At 52.5% G+C, this 20,225-nt stretch overlaps 1 protein-coding gene across 12 annotated transcripts in view; it reads left to right on the plus strand.

The window, feature by feature from the left end:
• The window catches only part of MBNL3 (muscleblind like splicing regulator 3), a 75,794-nt gene that overhangs the window by 17,324 nt on the left and 38,245 nt on the right, over positions 1 to 20,225 (plus strand). For 11 of the 12 annotated variants that reach the window (XR_009742029.1, XR_009742030.1, XR_009742027.1 and 8 more), the window contains exon 2: positions 12,662 to 13,689. Coding sequence is in view for 8 of the 12 variants with exons in the window: in XM_061446274.1 (XP_061302258.1) it covers positions 13,516 to 13,689 (174 nt within the window). In the remaining 4 variants the exon portion in view is untranslated. Of the gene's footprint in view, positions 1 to 12,440; positions 12,510 to 12,661; positions 13,690 to 20,225 lie in introns of those variants that run through there. The other variant, XM_061446275.1, reaches the window with a different exon arrangement.

Raw genomic sequence — 20,225 nt, forward strand, 5'->3', positions numbered from 1 at the left:
ACTTCCAGGACCTTGGTCCATCCACATGCACAGACATCTACCCCCGAGTCAGCCTTCCAGAGGGGTGATGGTGGCCTGTTAAAGATGACACCAGTGGGAAGCACTGCCACAGAGAACACTTCCCAGGAGTTAAAACTGCTCTTTACCAACCGCCACCACGTTTCAGTGATATCCCAGCTAGTCAGTGAAGAGCCAAGACATGCAACTGCTGTTTTGTTATGAAGTAGAGTGGCAGTTAAGGAGAGAAGTAAGGTTGGGCTCAGCACTGCTGCCAGTGGGATGTGTGGGGTGTCCTAAGGCATTTCCAGGACATTTCTTTGGTGTTCCTGGTTTTCCCTTGCCCTGTAATCCATAAAGAAATGAGCAGAAAAGGCTCCAGAGTAGCAGCTCCCCAGTTTAACTGGCCTGTGAGTAATGACACCAAACAAGGTTTGCTCTAAGGGCAGCACCAGGCTTTGCTCTTCCAGTCAGCTTAATTTTCTGATGCTGGGAGCTGTGCGGGAGGCTGTAGGAAGCATCCATTCCCCAAACACGTGTCTTTGCTCTCATCCCTGAAGGGATAACTCAGAATATGGGACAGACGTAGTATTTACTGTGGGCACTCCACCTGTCAAGGTTACATTACCATGGGGTGGAGGGTAAGAAGCATTTCTCTGCTAAGTGAGATGAATGGACTGGCTCATAGCTCTGGGCTAACCTTGTCCTGTACCCGTGATGGGATTCTCTGGGAAGACATAGCTGTGAGGCTCTCGAGAGCCTCGGAAGGTGTGTGTCTGAAGAGTAAGTTCTCCTTTTGGTGTATAATCCCCGTGGCAGCCTCTGCTGTGTGGGTTCAATGCTGCTGGTAACATAACCCCTCCTGGCAGCCGCTTGGATGTGCCCTGTGACTGGGGTGCTTACTGCAAGCCCTGCCTTACCCATGGCTGAGCAGGGCTCTTGCAGAGAGCTCTCTGCACAGGAGACTCTTGGCCCTTCTATCTAAAGGTCTCTGCAGTTTCCACCATGGTGCAGATGGGCAGAGGGAACCTGAGCTTTGGAGAAGTGCCTTTGTGCTGCAGCCCGTAGAAGAGCCGCTCCATTAGCAAAGCCTGAACGGGGGTCGCTTACGTTGCAGTCGGGGTTGCGGGTGAGACTTGCTGCATCGAGCTCCAGAAAGGGTTGGGAACTGTGGCATTCCAACCCAGACCACTCTGGGATTCTATGGATAGTGAGCAGGCAAACCACGGCAGGCTCAGGAAGCTCCCAGAATTAAACGGTGGGAATGTGGAGGGCATTTGTATGGGAGATGGTGCATGTTTGCCTTGGGTACTCTTGGGCAACTGTGGGTGCTGCTGGCGCCTTGTCTCCAGCTGGAATGGGGAGGTCATTCCTCCTCTCCTGCTGCTCAGGGGCCTTGTCCTCTCTGCTCTCACCTGCCTGTAGATGGGAGCAGAGGAAGGACTCGCAGGCTGTGTACCACTGTGGAACACTGTGTTTGACAACTTCCATGCTAGATGGCCAGTCCAGCCTCCCATGACCGCCTGTCAAGGAGGATTTTCTTGCCCTCCCTGATCCATCCCTTTGGTCCTGATCCCAGACTGCTGCATTGTTTCCACCCACATCTTCAACGCAAGCAGGAGACCTGCAGCTCTGGGCAGCACTGAGGGGTGAAAGGTGCTGTACACCCTGGCCTGCACACTTCCCCCTACTTAGCCTTCCTAGAGAGAATATCGAGGAGCAGAGATGCTGGTCTCCAGTCTTGGATGCCTTGATGCTCCCTACACTGATCCTCACCAGCTACTCCATGGGGTTGACTGTGTCCTTGTGGATTTGCCAGAGAAGCTCCCTGCAGTCTCCTTCCTATCAAGCAGAGTTGGCTGCTCCTTGAGCACTGGTGTGTGCGTGATGGCTGTGTCGGGTCCCAGTCCTGTTTTTCCTGACCTGGCTGCATGGAACAGCTTGTTCCCTGCTGTCTGTTAACCCTTGCAAGGACAATTTGTCTTGTTTGTTCCAGGCTGCTGTGCTCGCAGGGTCAGCTCTGCCTCAAGGCTTAGCGCAGAGCCAGAGGGAGTTAACTGCTGAGGGATGATGGCTCTCCCCAGCTGAAGATCTGCTCTCATGAGCTATTTAAGCCTCTGTTTCTTGTATCTTGGTGCCAATCAGATTAGCTGGTGCCAGGAAACAGACCACTGCCTGCTTGCTCCTGAATGCACCCTTTTTCCTCCTTACCTGTTTATCCCAGGCGAGCTGCTTCCTGCTCCGCCTCTGTTCTGTTCTTTTGCTTTGTTCCTTCCTTTTCATTTTCACAGTCTTACCGTGGCCCAGCTCTTCTCTCCCCCAGGCTGTCTTGCTGGGGTTTCACATCCAGCCTCAACAACACAGTAAATCCAGGTCCCTGCTGGAATACCGCTGCCTTCTCCGCTGTGCCCTGCATCAGGCTTTTCTTGCTCCCGATTCCCTTCACAACGCTTACCCCATGGTAACTCCGATTCCCTTTAGTGTGCAGAGGTAGAGATATCTCCAGTTCAGTGGAGGCATAGAATGTGCTTATCTTCCCAGGGGAGAAAGGGGAACAGGCTGGGAGGGAAGCTGAGAAGCTGCAGTCCTTTCCCTAGGCTGTGTGTGTGCCCCAGGCACTGCTCTGCTCTCCTCCCCAATGGACCCTCCTACTGATTGCCCATTTCAGCAGTGGATTCGTTGTGCAAATAAGCTCAAAACCCCCTCAAGCCCCCAGAACCAAGCGTTCCAGCCTGGCCACGTGTGCCAGAACGGGCCCATCCCCTGCTTCTTGCAAGGCCCCACCTTTATCCTTATTCTAAAAATACAGTGCAAGGACATTCCTTCCTAGTTACTCTGTTCTGTTATTCTGACCTCATTCCACTTCCCCCGTAGAAAACTTCACTGTTCTCCTGTGTTAGTGGTGAAAACAAACAAGACTGTTGGACTTCCTCTGGAAAAAATGCATCTGTATCACGGGGAATTGCAGGGAGCCAAATTTCCACTGCGGCGTTGGTGCTGGACACACATGTTCCCTCGCATGCATCTGGTAAACAAAAGCTGTCTTCACACTTAGGAGAACTCAAACTAGTTTATCCTTTATATGTGCACTGCTTCCCCTTCCTGATTTGGAGTGAAGTGCTCCTGTGCTGGTAGCTGGTGTTGCAAGAAGAGCTGCTCCTTTCCAGCCTCCCCAAGCAAAGTGTATTTTGAGGCTTGTGGATGTTCCTGTAGGTGGGAATGAGAGCCAGTGATGGATTGCTAAACCACATTGTAAATTCTCTTCCTTGGACACTTCTGATTGCCTCCCCTGCACTCTGCTCCTGATCATTCTACTTCAGGCACCCTTCTCGTGTTCTTATCAGCAGCCAGTTAAAACAGACTCTGCTTGCCATCCATCCCCTCTTCCTCCTGCCACCTCCCAAGCTCCTGCCCTTGGCTGGGGGGGTGTTAAACAAGTGCATTGAAGGGTTCAGAGTGCACACTCCAGGCTTGAGGGAATGTTATCCCTGTCTGGGTTTTTTTCAAGCCAGCTTGGATTGGCACCCAGCCAGCCTGACCGTGAGCAGCTGGGGGCTGCGGGGTGGTGCCAGGAAGGACAGGGATGTGGAATGCACTGTTCCCCTGCCCTGGCTAGCTCAGCCCACCTTCCGAGCCTCCTGGCTTTGATTTGGGTCAGTTTCGTGCCGAGTTGGATGCTGTCTGGAGAAAAGCACGCCACAGGCCTTAAGTGGGGAAATTGGAAGTGATTCAGGACACTGAGACTTCCACTGGGGAGAGAGGAGTTGGAGGCTGGCACTCTGCAGATGCAGGGAGGCAAGGGGAGAATTGAAGATCTGAGGATGTCAGTTGGTGTCCGTGACTCAGGCATCTCAGGGAGAGCAGAGGATGTTCAGTCCCTGGAAAGCTGATTCATCCGCCTGGCAGTGAGATGAAGAGCAGTGAGTAACAGATTCTGGGGTGTGTGGAAGGCTGGAGGGGCCAGCACATAGCTCTGAGCGGCTTGGGAAGTACCTTGAGGGTGACTTTGACTTCCCCCTCAGTGCCTTTCCCAGGGCTTGGCTGTGTGGGCTCCTCTCAGTGTGCATCCCAACCCCTTTGTGTCCCACTGGGGCACCAGACACATGGCCCCTGGTCACTGTGACCGAAGTGTGGTGCCAGAAGTGGCCTTTACACTTTGCAGGAGCCTCTTGGCTGGGTGCTCCCCTGCAAGCACTGCACTAGTGCTTATACAGCCTTTACCATAGTTGTTTCTTAATGCCTGATTGATGCTCCTGTGTTTTATCACTGATAGGGAAGTAGCAGTCCCTGTTTGCAGAGGGATTAAGCAGCTTGTGACTTGTGGGACCTATGGCTGTATTGGAGTTTGAGTTGAGAGTCCCAGCCTGGCACTTGCAGACTAAAGCATCTTTCCTGTCCAAATGGTGACCTGTGGTGATGCCTGTATGAGGATAATGCCTTTAGGGCTTGGGCTAAGGCTGCTCTGGGTTTTCCCTGGCATATGGAAGTGGACAGTATGTTCTCAGTTGCTGCTGTGTTTGCTTTTCCTGCTTTCCTGCATGCTTTAACTCCTTTCCTTTAATGCTGGAAGAAATTATCCTAAGTAAATGGGATGCTTTTGTTCCAAGTCTTTCAGTCTCCTGCAGTCATTGCAGATTTGATTTGCAGCTTAAGGATGCTGTTAGAGTCTGAGTTGAGGGATAAGTCAGTTCCCTTTTCCCAAGTCCTGAGTCGTTTCACAGATGCTTCTTGAGTACCTTTGTGTGTGGGATGCCCTTCTGCGTACCCATAAGTGATGAGTGTGTTTACACATCACGTAATTCAGATGGATTTGAACGTAGCAGCACGAGGACTTTGGAGGCCTGCCCTGCGCAAAGGGGAGAATTCCTGTCTGGCCCAGACTGATGGCTTTGTGATGTCTGCATTGTGTTCTGGTGCTCTGTGTTTGTACCAGACTGGTTTGCTGCCAGCTTACTTATGGCTTATCCCAGCACTCGGGACAAAGAGTGCTAAAAGAAAAACCACTTCTGTTTGCTGTGAGCTGAGAATTCAAACCACTGTGTAAATGAATGTCCTCTTTCTGCAGGGCTGTGGTCACCAGGTAGGACAGCTCACACGTGAGTGCATAAATGACAGTGGGTGCCTTGGAGCACATTTGTGCTTTAAGGAGATGGAGGATGGGACTGGAATGGAATTGCCTTCCTGTTGGAGAAAACGTGTCCCTGTGAGCTCTGTGATGGAGAATCCCGGAGCGGAGACTGCAGGCACGAGTACGTGTGCATGGGCAGACACCTCTGAAGCTCAGACCTGGGCAGGTCTCTGCTTGACACCTCGCCAAGCCTCAGGCTTCCTCTGCAGCACATGAATGGCTGAGCTGGGCTCCTGTTCAGGGTTTCTTTGCTTGCTGGAGCACAGTGCCTGGCTGGAGGGCTAGCACTGTGCCTGGAGCTCAGGAGAGCCTCAGGTCATTCCTGCCAGCAGGATCCTGGGAAGGGCAGTTGGGTAAAGGCATGCCCTCCCGTCAGCCTGCCCAAACACACTTACCTCATTGGCAGGGACCTTGAGGGTGTCTTGAACACTGAGCAGGATAATCAGATAGGTTGGGGATACATCTGCTTGAGCCTGTTCCTTACGATTACATGGTGGGGAGCAAGCCTTAATGAGTGAGCCTTGGCCTCTCCTGTCTCCTCTGTATTTGTGTGACTCAATTGAGCTCTCTTTGTGTGAGACAGCTCCCTTTGTGCTCAGGGATGGCAGCATCCACCTCTGGAGCTGGCTGTGCTTTGAGCAGGGATGGGATTAGCTGACCTCCAGACATCACTGCCAATTTGGGGTTTCTTTCCCTTTGTGTTTGCAGCTGGTGTAATTGCGGTCCTCACCCCTCCCAGCAGTGCTGGCACTGCAGAGGGTTTGAGCACCGCTTCCCAGCAGCACAGGAGCTGCTTCTGCTCCACAGAGGCAATGAATGCTGCTTCCAGGCTAGCTGCCCTGCTCCAACACAGGCCCTGAGCCTTGGCGCTGGGAAGCTGCCTCCTGTGGGAACTGGAAGGGATGTGTCAGGCAGGTCCCAGTAAAATCCCAACCTGGTTTGGGCTGGAAGGGACCTTAAAGCTCATCCAGCCCCAACCCCTGCCACGGGCAGGGACCCCTTCCACTGGAGCAGCTTGCTCCAAGCCCCTGTGTCCAACCTGGCCTTGAACACTGCCAGGGATGGGGCAGCCACAGCTTCTCTGGGCACCCTGTGCCAGCGCCTCAGCACCCTCCCAGGGAAGAGCTTCTGCCTAAGAGCTCATCTCAGTCTCCCCTCGGGCAGGTTAAAGCCATTCCCCTTGGTCTGTCCCTACATCCCTCGTCCAAAGCCCCTCTCCAGATTTCTTGGAAAGGGGTCTTGTCCTCTGACTGCTCCCAAATAAGCTGATGGCAGGAACTGAAAAGCCCGAAAGAGCAGAAGCGTTTGTGTGTGGTTGTTCTGACAAACCTCTTCAGGGAAACAGGGGGAGTTCCCTTTGAAGCACCCGCCGCATGCAGCCCCTGGAACGGGATTTGTTCTGCTGGGGCACGTGTGGGCCCAGCACAGCAGCTTCGGTGGCTGTGTTCAAAGACAAGCAAACAAAAAGCTCCTTGAATTGCAGTGGGTTTGTAGCGCAGTTTTGGCTTGGAACCCCCCAGCACACAGTGGCAAATAGCTCCCAGCCCTCTGCCTGTGGAAGCTCATCCTGCAGGAGGGGAGGGGAGTTCTTTGATGGCCAGGACGTGGTGGGGATGTGAAGGATGAAGAAGGAAACCAGATTGTAAAAGGTTTCAGGCAGCTGCGGGGATGGGAGCAATCACAGTCCTCAGTGAGGAATGGCTGATTTCATAATGAAAGGGTTTTTTTTTTTCCTACTATTTCCTTAAACTTGGCATTTATTTTTCCTGTGACTGTGCTGCAGGGTGTAAATGTGGTGAATGGCATGTACGCAAGGGAGGATAAAGTTCCCCTCGTTGGTTTGTACTTTGTGTTTCCCTGCAGCCAAGGGTTTCCATCCTCACAGGGCTTCAGTTTCTCTTTTTCCCCTTTCCACACTCCTCTCTCTACTATTCCCCAGCTGCCCCCTCTGCGGGTAGGAAGGGTACCCTGGTCATTCCAGGGCAATGGGGAGCACCCAGAGGTGAGTGATGGAGGATCCATCTTCCCGGGGGCAGCATCGCTGCTGTCCCTGCAGAGCATCTCCACAGCCATCTTCTAGGGTGCCACCAAGGCTGGTGAGCTCCCTGCGAGGTGGGACACGGTGTCCCATCTGAGGAGCAGGAGGGGTTTTCCTGTGCTGCTCTCTCCATAGAGGTCACCCCCAGGAACCCACACTGCAGAGCTGCTCCATGAGTGAGGTGGGGAAGAAGGATGAGCATCAGTAGCGCCTTCAGCACAGATGTGAGGTATTCGCATGCCCAACCTCGTGCCACTGCTGCAGTGGGTTTGTGTCCTGCCGCGAGGCTTCTCCATTGCAGCAGCCCCAGGGTGCTGTTCTAGCTGCATGGGTGGCTGCTGGCTTCTGCCATCCTCTGTGAACAGAGTCAGCTTGGGGCTGAGTTGACTGTGGCGCATGGTGTGATCCATGTGTAGTCATGGTGATTCCTGGACCCCGTTAGACCTTGAACAGAGCCTTGCCATGCATGGCCATGGTGGGGGAAACCTGCTCCTGAGTAACTGCAGAAGGAGGTTTATTTTCTTCTGGCTGTAAAGATCTACCTCAGGTAAACTGTTCCCTGAGGGAGAAAGTGTCCAGGTACAGAATGTTCACAAAGGAAATATTTAAAGTGCTTCTGTGTCCCCAAAGTGTTTCCTTTCAAATATGAGGGCCAGAGCAAAAAAATAGAATATTAATTTCTAATTTGAAAGCAAAAATAACCTCTTGCAGGCAGCAGAAAATTAATTGACCTTCTTTGGGCTCGATACTGCAGCCCATGAAGTGCACAAGTGAGGAGGAGCTGTGGAGGAGATGCCGTGTCCCCAGTGCACAGCCCGCATGGGGCAGGGCAGGAGCTGGAAAGCCAGCACCAGAGGAACTGGGGTCTCCAGGCTGGTTTGTGTGATTCAGGGTAAGAGCCTTGCTAATGGGACCTCAGCAATTCAGGATCGATGCCTGGGCCTTATGGGTGGTATTTCTATGTGGGGCGTTTTGCTGTTGGACGGCACTCCTGAAGCAGTTCCAAGCTGCCCTGTGATCTCATCGTGGCAGCACTTCACTTGCCATGGGCTTTTCAAAGGCCCAGAATGAGCTGCTCTGATGTCAGCCAGCTGAACTATTGCCATCGTGTTCCTGGCTCTGTGGGTCCTAGATGAAGGTGTGTCCTCATGTGTTCAGGAAAAGGAAGGACTGAGGAAGATGCTTAGACTTGGTTTTCCATTGGAATGTGTAAATGCTGTTGGATGGTGGTGGTGTTCCCCTAAAGACTGTTTCTCTTTCAGAACAAAATAGTTCAATGTGCTATTTACATTGTTCCCGTTTCTCTTTGCCATGCAGTGTTTCCAGGAACACAGCATTTATCTGGGACGTTGTTTAATAATGGAAGCATCTCACTGCTGTTGGAGTGTCCCCCATTCTGGGTTATCGAGGAGGGGTGGTGGGTACACCAAGCTCTTCTGTACCCATTCAGGTGCCATGAAGAGCTAAGGTTACAGAATCACCTCAGAGCTACAAGGACTGATGAGTGTCACTTGTGCTGCAGCTGAGTTTAATGGTTTAAGGAAGGGCCATAAAAAAGGTGCTTTTTGGGCTGTGACAGTATCTGGGTACTCAGAACACATTTCTAGTTCAGGAGTGGGCTGCAGATTGTGCCCAAAGTGGTGAAAGACTTGAGGTGTGAATTGTCTGTCTGCCCATCTGGGCTGGCTGGCTCTAACCTGCGCAACTGGGTGAGACGCAGCAGCCCAGCAGTACCAGGCTGAGCTTGGACTCGGGGAGACCTCAGGTCCTCTGCCATGTGCTGCTGGTTCATACTGAGGAGGGGAGCATGGACAGCATCACGCATGCTGAAGAAAGGGCACGTCTGGAACTGGACTGCAGGAAAGCGCCAGTGTTCCTTTACTGTCCACACTGTCCCTGTTCACCTCAGGTGAAGGAAGGGCAATAGGTGCAGATGTCACTCACCAGGGCTGTCAATCAGGGCAGCAGCACTTGGTGCTTCTCATCCGAGTGGAAAATCCTTGAGAAACAAGAAGTGAGGATCCCCCCTGCCCTGCTACTGAGCCAGGCTTTTCTCCTCAACCCCCGGACTCTTAAATAGCATCATTTACACTTGGGAGCCGCTTGAATCCACCCTGTCACATAAATTACCATCTCTGAACTCGGCTGTCAGGAAGCGTCCTCACCAGTTGACATCCATGAGGGGTGTCAGTGGAAGAGGACTGGTTCTGTGGCAAGCAGGAGGAATTCAAGCATCGAGTGAAAGTTTGTCCTCATGTTACCTCCGGTGGTGAGGGCATATCGGGCCCGCTGCAGGCAGTCCTGCTGTGGCCTTTGCCCCTCACACTGCCCGTGTTGCCCCTCACTAGCTGTGGGGCTGGCTCTGCCATGTGGAGCAAGCCCTGTGCTCCTGCATCTCGGGCAGTTACAGCCTGGCCCAGCAAGTGGCCCTGGAGCAGGGCCTCGGGGATATTACAATTTCCTTACAGGGATAAAGCCACAGGCTTTTCTCTCTGCTGTGCTGCTCGCTCTGGCTTTGATGCTGCTGCCATTGAAATGAGGTTGGCCCATCTGGTAGCGGAAGAGATGAGCTGTGCTGGATGGATCTGCCTTGCTGGGGAGGGTTCAAAAGGCAGCACCTACCCTTTGTTGTATTTCCTGCACGCTAACCAAGTCCGTGTTTTCTGGAGCTACTTTTTATCCTTGCAGTATGTTGGGTTTGGCATGGATGCTTTCATCCCTCCTGTTTGAAGTAAGTGGGAGGACAAAGTGATGAAAATGCCAGTGTCCCATCATCCCACTGTCGTCTCCCCCATTCCCGTTACCCTCCCCATCCCTTAGAAAAGGATTGTGAGGATGCACCTTGATGGGAATAGCTACAGTTGTTTGCTGCCAGGAGTTGAAACGTGGAGGACTGAAGCTTGGCAGTGTCGGTGGATTCCTGTTTGTGTTGCCCTGTCGTGGTGCAGCAGCAGCATAGGGCTTTGGGGTGATGGCAGCCCTGGGTGCATGTTTGTCAGCTTTCCTCATAGCCACATGAGAGGGGATTTGAAGCAGTCCAAACACTCTGTTGACTTGCAGAAAAGCCCAGCTTGTGCTCCTCTGGGCCGAAATGCAGTGACTGCTGCCTGTGCTCTCTGCCCTCCCAGCCCTGGCAGACCTCTGAAGCAGATCCCTTTATTTAGGCCCTGATTCAACAAAGCACTTAAGTACATGCTTCATGAAGGCTTTCTTCTTTCCATTGATCTGTCCGCATGCTCAGAGTTACGCATGTGCTGAAGCGCTCTCCTGAGCACACAGCAAAGCGGTGACGGGGCAGCATGTGCTGGGCTCTGCCTGGGCAGGCTGCAGGGTTGAGGGCCCTGGTGGTAAGAATTTACTCATTTATTTGGCTCCCTCCAGTACCAAAGCCCTTGTCCCAGGGTCTGAGATAAGTGTGTCCTGCTACAGAAGGGTGGGTTGTTTCCGTAGCACAGGATATTCCTCGTGTCTCGCTCTTACCCATTGATCAGTGTCCTGCAGGATGTGGGGCAAGGGGCTCCGTTTCCATCAGCAGGACAGGGGCAAGTCTTTCTTGAGCTCTCTGTTTTCCCCCTTCTAAGAGCTGTAAAAGAAACCAACCATGTTACATGTATGTGAATGTCTTAATGTTTGTAGTTCAGTGTTCTGTAGGATTCATTCCATCGATCTTCCATTAAAACCATTCCTTTCACCCTGAGGACTGAGCAGCCTAGAGCAGGCATGTACCTGTGTGTCTGTGTGCACGTGTGCTCCTGAGCTACTGCAATGAGAGCGGAACCAACGCTGGTCTCTGGGATTTCTCCAGGTTGGGAAGCGGCAGGTGTTCCTACACTGCGTCTTGGTGTAAGTGTGTGTGACCCTGGGAGTCTGAAGCTGTGTAACAGGCACTTCATCCACAAGATGGTTGTATTTCAGCCTGCTCGGAGCAGCTTCTAGGGAACATTCTTTCTAATCCCCACCCAGAGCTGACCTGTTCTAGCTTGTTTTGAGGAGCTGCACCCAGCCAGGCCCTCGCTCCCTGCAGAAGGTTTCCACACATCTTTTCCTGCTTGCCGAGCTCGCTTGGACAGGGAGCCCACACATCAATGGATAGGATTTGCCCCGGTTGCGGGCCTGGAATTGATTTGGAGCATCTCTGTTGCTCACAGAGCCCAGAAGACACAAGCATGGCAAGATGTGCTTTTTCCCCCTTCCCTTTGAAGTTTGAAGCACACTCAGCAAATCCGATGTTCGCAGTCTCTGTTCCCCACCTGATGTGCAGAAACGCAAAGGTCTTTCCAGAAGCACGGGTCACACCAGCCATTGTGCTGATGCTGCGGGTGGATTGCAAGGCCCCGGGCAGGTTTTGTTGTGAACTTGACTCTAATGAGCCTGGAGAATACAACAGGGCTTTAACGAATGTTGGTTTTAATGTGAACTAATTCGATCTGTGAATCAAACGGCCTCTGTGCCCCACCCCCTGCTGCTGCTGACAGCCTCTTCCCACACTTCCTCGGGAGCATTGTTTCCATTGTTTCCAGCTCCAGTAATCTTCGGTTACTGATCAGTGTAATTGCAATAACACACCAATAATAAAGGAGGAATTTAAGCTTCCTTTTCTTGTAGTTGAAGGTTTTTTGCCTGCAAAAGCTTCGGGTCTTAATAGCAGTCACACGAGCAGCATCCTGTGCCTGTGGAGTGTTGGCAAAAGTGGGTGGCCATGCTTTAGGGAGATAAACGGGCTGGATCTGGGGAGTTGGGAAAACAGCCCAATCCTATCAGGCAGCATTGGTACTGCTAATATTAGAATGGGAAGCTCTAGGGACAGCTTAACATTTTAGTGGATGCCGAGGAAGCCTTGACTAGGGATGCGTTGGGAGCTGTGTGTTGTATAACGCGAGTTGCTGGAGTCAAGAGGAATTTGAGTTGCCTTTGGTCTGGTGGAAAACTACAGCTAGGAGCAGCGAGTTAATGTTTTCCGTGTGTGCGTGTAGCTGAGGTGTCCCTGGTGCGTTTGCTTTCAGTGCTGTAGGCGCCGCATCCCTAGAGGAGCGACCGTGAGCGCAGTCTTCATGTGCCGCCCGCCCCGTGCTCTGCCCCGGTGATGGGTGAGCTCAGCGGCCATGGGGCTGAGCCGCAGCAGCTCCTGCTTTGTCTGCCAGAAAGCCACCGGCTGCTTTTCCTGCCGGAGCGTTTCCGACAGCAGGGGAGGGGCCCATGGGGAGGACGGGACCTTCGTTAAAGGAGATTAAAGAGCTGACTGCGGGGCCGCGCCGCGCCGCGCCGCTGGGGCTTCTCGGTGCCAGCCTGCGCCGCTATGAAACAGCCTCGGCTGTTGGTCGGCCGCCCGTGCCTGCTGCTACAACGGTAAACGCCATTGGCCGCTTCCTCCTCGCAGGCGCCGCTGGGTGCGGGAGATGCCCCCCGGTAGCGCAATGGCGGCCGGGCAGCCCCTCGGGCAGGGGGGGGCATCAGCCGCTGCGGCTCCCGCCTCAATTCTGTTTCTCTTTTCCCCGCAGGTTGCTGAAAAGTGCCTTTCCTGAAGCCGCCGCTGCTTGGATCGCTGCCTCGGGCTGCCGCCCTCTGCCCCGCGCCCCCCGCTCTGTGTAACCGGCGTCGCTTGCGCTGCGTGCCCCGACGGCAGCGCCTCCAGCCTCCCCGCGGGTTTCGGTTCTGCTCCACATTCACACGCGGCTCGCTCGGCCATTTTAATTCGGTTCTAGTTTGCTCCTGCCCCCGAGTATGTAGCAAATATCGAAAAGAAAGAGGAAAAAAAAAACCAACCCCAAAACGAAAGAAATCAGACGTCCTTTTGCTCGTTTTGATGCTCGCGAACCGTGATTTTTAGAAGCAAGAAATAGAAGGAAAAAATACCCCCAGAAAACGAAGTTTTCTCCCCAAGGACCGAGACCATTCCACAAACTGAAGTGCTGCCAACAGCATATGCTTTTTGCAAGAATAATTGAAACCATTAACTGGAGAGCACAGAATCCTTTTGAAAGTCTGCCAGTTCTTTGCAAGTAACTCCGGCAGTGGCACAAAATCTAACACTTGTATTTTAACTTCTACAATTGCACTTTTAGGAGCTGGCCTCTCATTTGATTTTCAGTTGTTCTGATAAGATTTCTATTTTATGATTGGCTTTATGTTTAATTCTTGTTTCGAGAAACACGATTTGACTTAAATGAAAACCTAAGTGCTGATGAATAGGAGTTCTACCAAAGCAACAAGTTAGTTATTTCTTCGCGTTTAACTTGAATTCACTTTTTTACCCTTTTTTTAAACAAACAAGAAGAAACTCAAGCGGCTCAGCAGTACCTGGTGCCCCCGAGGAAGGGTGCCCTCGCTTGCTTGGTCACTTTTGGTTTTTACTATGGCTGTAAACGTTTCCCTGGTGCGGGATACGAAGTGGCTGACGTTAGAAGTGTGTCGGGAGTTTCAGAGAGGAACTTGTTCTCGGTCTGATGCAGAGTGCAAGTTCGCCCATCCCTCACGGAGTTGCCATGTGGAAAACGGTCGAGTTATTGCCTGCTTTGACTCCCTAAAGGTGAGGACTACCGCGTGCATTACCTGAGCTCTCTTGCTCTTCCTTCCCTGCGGAATGGCTTGGCGTGCTGGGGCGTGGGGTGTGCGCAACCGCTGTTTGTTGCTGTTCCTGCAGGGAGGATGCTGCCGATGCGGGATGTAGCTGCTGAGATCCAGGGTACAGTCAGTGCCCTGATGCATGGCAGGGAGAGAGGGGTTTATCCACCATTTCCAATGGCAGCTCACGTCTGATGAAGCTGTTCCCAAAGTGGAGACTGTGGGCATTGAGTGAAACTGAGATGGAGAAGCAGAGGACTCAGTGCTGTAATTTATGTCTAGAGCACATGGGCAGCGCGTTCGATGCGGGGCTCTGAAATGTGCTTTTAATGAGCAGAAACGAGAGCAGCATTTTAAGATAATGAATCAGCTTCATGTGCATTTCCTGGAGATGGAGTTGCAGATGCGCTCAGACACTGGCCCGTGGATGGGAAACAGCCAAAATATTTGGAGGGCAGAGCTCCCAGAAAAATGGGTGTTGGCAAAAGGCTTTCTGTAAGGGACATGTCAACGCCGTGGTTCTGCTAGGCCTGGCCAAGTCACAGCCCAGCCTTTTGCTAGCACTCATCTCTGTGGAGCTGATTTTGCAGGCAGTAAATGGCTTCTGGTTGCTTTGTCACTGTTGGAGCTCCAGGGGTGACTTTCAGAAGCGACCAAGTGCCTGGGGGCTGAGTTGGGGCAGGGGGATAGGGGCTCGCAGGGGGAGGTGGCATCTCTGGGGCTGCTTCATTCACCATGGTGCTCAGGAAATGAGCATCCACTTTGTGGTGTTTCGATGGGGTTTTTTGCCTCTAAAGTGGGGGTCATCAAAGATGCTTCAGTAGGATGGTCAAACCCCTGGCACAGTATGGCTGGATGACCAGTTGCTTCTGAGAGCTCCTGCTGTGGTGCTCACTGTTTTGATCAGTGATTAACCTGTTTGAGGTTCTAGAAGGAATCTAGTATGTTTTACAAGCTTCAAAGCTTTCCCTTGAACTTCAGCTGTTGCTTGAAGAGATCTGGGTTTATTGTCATGCACATAACGAGTACCAGAAATGGTGGAATTACATATGCCCAGGTTCAGACTGGGGCTGATCCAGTCTAACACTGGTTTACCTGTTTTATTACTGTTTGGCTTCTTTGTATTTTCACTTCTGTTCCCTTTTACCAAGAAGCTCACGCTTCCTGTTTGCATTTGGTTTTGCTCTTTTTAATCTGATTATATGCAGCGAGGCTTAGTTACAGTGTGACTTTCAAATGTTCATTTGCATTGCTGTTTGCTGACAGCGAGAGGCAAAACTATTTCTGTCGGAGGGACATAAAGTCATGTTCTTTGTGCCCTTGAAACTCCTGAATTGTAGCGAGTGGCAGTGCAGACAGTTTGAATGGAGAGATTAACACGTTTCCATTCGATAGCATTTCTTTGGGAAGTGGAAGGAGTGCTGTCCTGCTGTGTGGAGTGGTACCCTGCCCCGTGCCTAATGGTTGCAGCATCCTGGGGAGCACTAAGTCGGTGGGCAGCTGGGATCAAATCCCACCCACTGGCATAGCAAACAGGTTTCCCACTTCAGCAGTGGGGAATGGGATGGGGAATACAGTGTTGAGAAAGCAAAGAAAAAAAAACCCAGTCAAGGAGTCGGGTCTGATCTGCAGCTCAGCGTGTTTCCTGTGTAACTGCCTGTTAAGTAATGTTCTTGTGGCAGCAGCTTCCTCTTGACACAGCAGCAGATGCCCAGTTTGTGCTACTGAAGTGGCCTGAATTTTCCAGGGAACAGATTTTCCGGATTCTTTCAGGCTTAGGAAAGCCTTGTGGGAGCCAGCAGCTCTGGCTTAGGGAAGGACACTGGGAGGAGAGCTCAGACTCTCCTCCCATGATGGGGCTGTTCCCGCATCCCACTTCTCAGCCAAAAAGTGCCTCTCAGAGCACCTCCTTCCTTCAGGCCCATGGATCCAGTAGCTCCCACAGGGCAGAGCCCTGGCTATGCTGTGCCACAGAGCAGTGCAGTCCCCTGTGTGTGTGTGCTCGCCGTGTTTCCCAGGGGAGATAACCACCCTGGTGACTAACCTCTCCAACAAAGGCTTTTCTGTCCTTGGGCTGCACCGGGCTGGCAGAGCCATGTTTGCAGTGGCATTGAGAGCCTCGTGGGCATAACAGTGGCCTCCCTTGCTGGGAACCAGAGAGATGCAGTGATAGGACAAGGGCTCATGGGTTCAGATGGAAACAGGGGAAGTTCAGGTTAGATACAAGGCAGAAGCTCTTCCCTGTGAGGGTGCTGAGGCGCTGGCACAGGGTGCCCAGAGAAGCTGTGGCTGCCCCATCCCTGGCAGTGTTCAAGGCCAGGTTGGACACAGGGGCTTGGAGCAAGCTGCTCTAGTGGAAGGGGTCCCTGCCCGTGCAGGGGTTGGAACTGGATGAGCTTTAAGGTCCCTTCCAGCACAAACCAGGCTGGGGTTCTGTGATTCTGTATTACTTTCTCAGACCCGTTAAGAAGAGGCTTTTCCTGCCCATGCTGTGGGTGTCTCTGTGTTTCCCTGTGCAAGCCTGGGTAGCTGCTCAGTGCTCTATTCATCTCCTCACACTCTGCAGTAGCAGAACATCTGTGTTGCTCCCTTGGAGACAGGATATAGGATGCTTGCAGCTAATAAGTTTTCCTTTCCCAGTTGTCTTGCAGTGCCCAGGGCTTTGTTCAGAGGTTGCTTATCTGCATCCATTGTGTAGTGCTGGTGCTTGTTTTCTTTCTCACAGACCTCTTAAGCCTGAACAATGCCTTCCTACAGGAACTTTTGATAACCCAGCCCACAATGGCTTCATCTCCCTGGGCAGGTCACGCACAGCTTCTGTAGTTACTGCATCTTACTTTTGCCTTCTGTTCCGTCTGTCTCATGGAGCAGTTTTGCCTCTGGTGCAGTGCTGGGAGCAGTAATGCTTCCAGGAGCAGGCTGCTGCAGTGTGGGTTGTTTGCTGGGTGAGTGTGTGCTGCCTGTAAGCTTGTAAAGAACACACGGAGGCTCTGAAGGTGGTGGTGGGGCTTCACCGATGCTCAGGTGGGGTCACCAGGATGTGCTCTGCAGGAGCACTGTGTGGTTGTGCAGTGAAATACTGGATCTTGATAAGGGTGGAAGTCCGGGGCTGGATCTTTCTGCCCTGAGCTGCGGCTCTTCCAAGGGGGAGCTTGCATATTTGTAGGCAGCAGAAGGAACCTTCCTCAAGCGGATTGATTGAAGCTTAAAAATAGTTCCTTGTGAGGAGCTGTTCACAGATTGGAGTCAGATGCCAGGAGAGCTCTCACTGTACTCGTGCTTCCCCTCGTTACTCTGGAGGAGCAGTGCTGTCTGCAGTAACCCGTGTGAATGGCAGGGCAAGCTGCACTGCTCGGAGCAGGGCAGCCACCCAGCAGTGGCCACAAGGGCTGCTGATGCTCTGTGATGCTCCTGGCAGGTCCCAGGGCACCTCTGAGGCCTTCTGCAGTGGTGGCCTTTGGGGTCATTCATCAGCTGCTTTCCCAGGCTTGGTGGGCACCTTTCCATGCAGAGCTTTTGGTTGCTGGCTCATGGCGCTCGGTACAAGGCTCTGTGCACAAGCACTCAAGTCATTAACCTTCCTTTGCAGGCTGGATGAGGCCGCCATGGTGTGACCCTGTCTGACTCCTCAGCTTTGTTCTTCTCTTTCTAAAGCTGCCAGGAAGGAACATAGCATTCTCTTTGGTCCCTGGAAGCACTAATGGAGCAGCGAGCTGAGAGACGGGGCGTTAGGAGATAGCTCACTATGATAGAAAAGCGTGTAGGTAATGCATGCTTGGGTGTTCCCAGAGGCTTATGGTTTGTTCTGCTCACAGGTTGGGTATTGCTCTGTGGACTCACAGCTTAAATACAAAGTGTCCAGGCCCAGCTTGGTGAGGTGTGGTGGGGTTTGGGTTTATGCTTCGATTTGCTTTATGAACGTAGGTGTCTCCACATGCAGATCAAAGGTGTGAAGGGCCTTCTGGAAGACAGAAAATCATGGCCATTTCAGGGCTCTGAATTTTGATCTCGAGAGGTTTAATTTAAAAGACATCCTAAAGCTATTGCATGTTTCAGAGAAGTTCTCTGTGTGTGTATATATATATATATATATATATATATATGAAAAGGGTGGAGTGTCTGAAGAGGTGTGAAATCAGGAGTTAAAAGCCCAGTTTTGTCTGGATTGTCTGTCTTCTAAAAGAAGTGTTATTGTCTGGTAGTGATATTCACAGTCCTACAGCAATTGAAGAAGTTTGCTGTGCTTGGACAGTAAACGTCCATAGGTTCCATAGGAAACCATAGGATCTTGAAGCTGGGGTACCTAAGGCTGTTCCTTACACTTTGCCTGCTGGTTTGTACCTGGTTTATGCTGACTTCACCAGAATTCTTTCTGTTGCTGGTTTGCAACCAACCCTTTTAAATTTAAATAAACTCCAAGCACGGAAACAACTGAACCACCCCCAAACCTCACATACGGTTCCGCTTTTACAGGGGAAGAAGAAAGCAAACCAAGCCAGAGAGGTATTTTTGGAGACACTATGACTGCACGTCTCAGCTCAGTGTGATGGGGCTGCAAATGCACCAGCCAGGTAGTGTTGGGCCAGGTCACCCCTGCAAGACACCTTCACTTCTTTGGTCGCTCACCTGCATGGTGATGAGAAGTGGATTTGCAGCAGTTTCGGTCTTGTCTGGTGCTTGTGTGTGTCCTACAGCACATCCTAAGTGCTTTTTATAACTACTGAGTCAAACATCTGAAAGCAGGAGAAATGTTTTTAGACTCGGTTTTATTTATAAGAACTGTGGCTCTTGTGTTTGAGTGGTACATCAGGGAGGGCAGGAGAATGTGCCTGTTTAGGCACATCCCTTGTCTACACCAAGCTCCATGTTGTCACTGCTTCATTTAATTGACACGCGTGCTGTGTGTGCTCTGCAGCGGCTCCAAAAGGTTTGTGGTGCTCTGTGGGATGGAGACTCGGGATGGAGGAGCACACCTGGTGGTGCCTGGGGCTGAGCATCTCCATGAGGCCTGGTGTCTGGGCTGCAGATGCTCTCAGCTGAGGTCCCTTGGTTACTCAGGTGATGTGTGACCTCCCCAGGCATGTTCAGCTTTCCAGGGAATTGTGCTGCTGCCCCAGAGCTGGATCAGGGCTGCAGGGGGGGTCTCCCCAGAGCACAGCAGAGGGGCAGGATCCCCTCCCTGAGCTGCTGCTCACGCTCTTGGAGTGCAGCCCAGCACACAGGGGTTCTGGGCTCAAGCCCACAATGAAGCCAGGTCATGGGGAGCTTCTCCTCACCCAGTACCCCCAAGTCCTTCTCCTTAGGCTGTTCCATCCAGTCTCCCCCAGCCTCTATTGTGCTGGGGATTGCCCTGACCCATGGGTTTCTCTGATGTCCCAGTAGTTCTGCTTTATTGGTGACTTTTTGACAGCTGAACGGTGCTAGCTGAGCCCTGGTGAATCTTGCTGTCCTGCTTTAACGGGTTGCTGTGCCCTGCTTCTCTGTGGTAGCTCACTGCCTGTGCAGCAGGGTTAGCTGACCCCACCTGAGTGCTCCCACAGGAGCAGATGCCTTTGCTGTTACTCTGTGTTTTGAGGTGCCAGCTTCATGCCTGGGATCCCTGGGTCAGGTTCAGCACCACTGGTCTTGGCTTTCTTCCTGCAGCTCCTGAGCTCGTTACAGCTCTCTCTTGGGCCCCAGACTCGTGTGCGTGTTCCCTGGAACGAGTTGGGAAGCAGAGCTGCAGCCGCGTGTTGGAGGCAGCCTCCCTGGGAGACAGGCCAAGCAATTCAGCACTGGGGCTCCTGACAGCCTCCCCTCTCCTCACCAGCCAGCTCTGGCCAGGCAGGGCTTCTGCTCCAGCCCCGGCCTTCTGTCTGTGGCATGAGCAAACCACCATCCCCACTGATTGCAGCCAGCAGCATTTACGTTGTTAATAGTTGCCAAGACCAACCTTGGGTTCCTGGTTGGGAAGATGATGGTAAAGTGCTGACTGCTGCTCACGCTTGCCTAAAAAAGCAGGAGAGAGATTCTTTGGGGATGTGCCTCTAAACCCTTGTGAGCTGCTGCGTGTGCTTAAGCAGATGCATTCTGAAACCTTTTATGGGCATATTGCAGCGCTGCAGGGCTGCGGCAGCCACCTCCTGCTCCCCAGGCTGGCTTCCCTGTGCCGGGCCAGAGCCCTCCAGACCCAGGTTCCACTCGGCAGAATACTTAAGCCTCATTTTAAGCCCTGTAGAATTCCTGTGGGCAGCAAAGAGCTCCTCGTGCTGGAGGTTTAGAGAGAGGGAAATGGTCTCCTTGGCCGTTCTCCAGAGGGGAGGAACGCCTGGAGAGGTTTCCTTTCTGCCACTGTTGTCTCTCCAGTTTGGGGGAGTTTCTTTGCATCCCAGCTTGGATGTGCCAGAGCAGGCGCTGTGCCTGTGGTCAGTGTGAGTGCAGCGTGGTGTCTGCAAGCCCCAGGGGTTCCCCTGCAGGGGAGGAGGAGGAGGATGGGTGCTGAAGCCCAGCTAACAAGCTGTG

Source organism: Pezoporus flaviventris, unplaced genomic scaffold (assembly GCF_033815535.1).
Source record: "Pezoporus flaviventris isolate CSIRO_AGI_PZ_B2104156 unplaced genomic scaffold, CSIRO_AGI_Pfla_v1 ptg000005l, whole genome shotgun sequence".
Classification (NCBI taxonomy): Eukaryota; Metazoa; Chordata; class Aves; order Psittaciformes; family Psittacidae; genus Pezoporus; species Pezoporus flaviventris.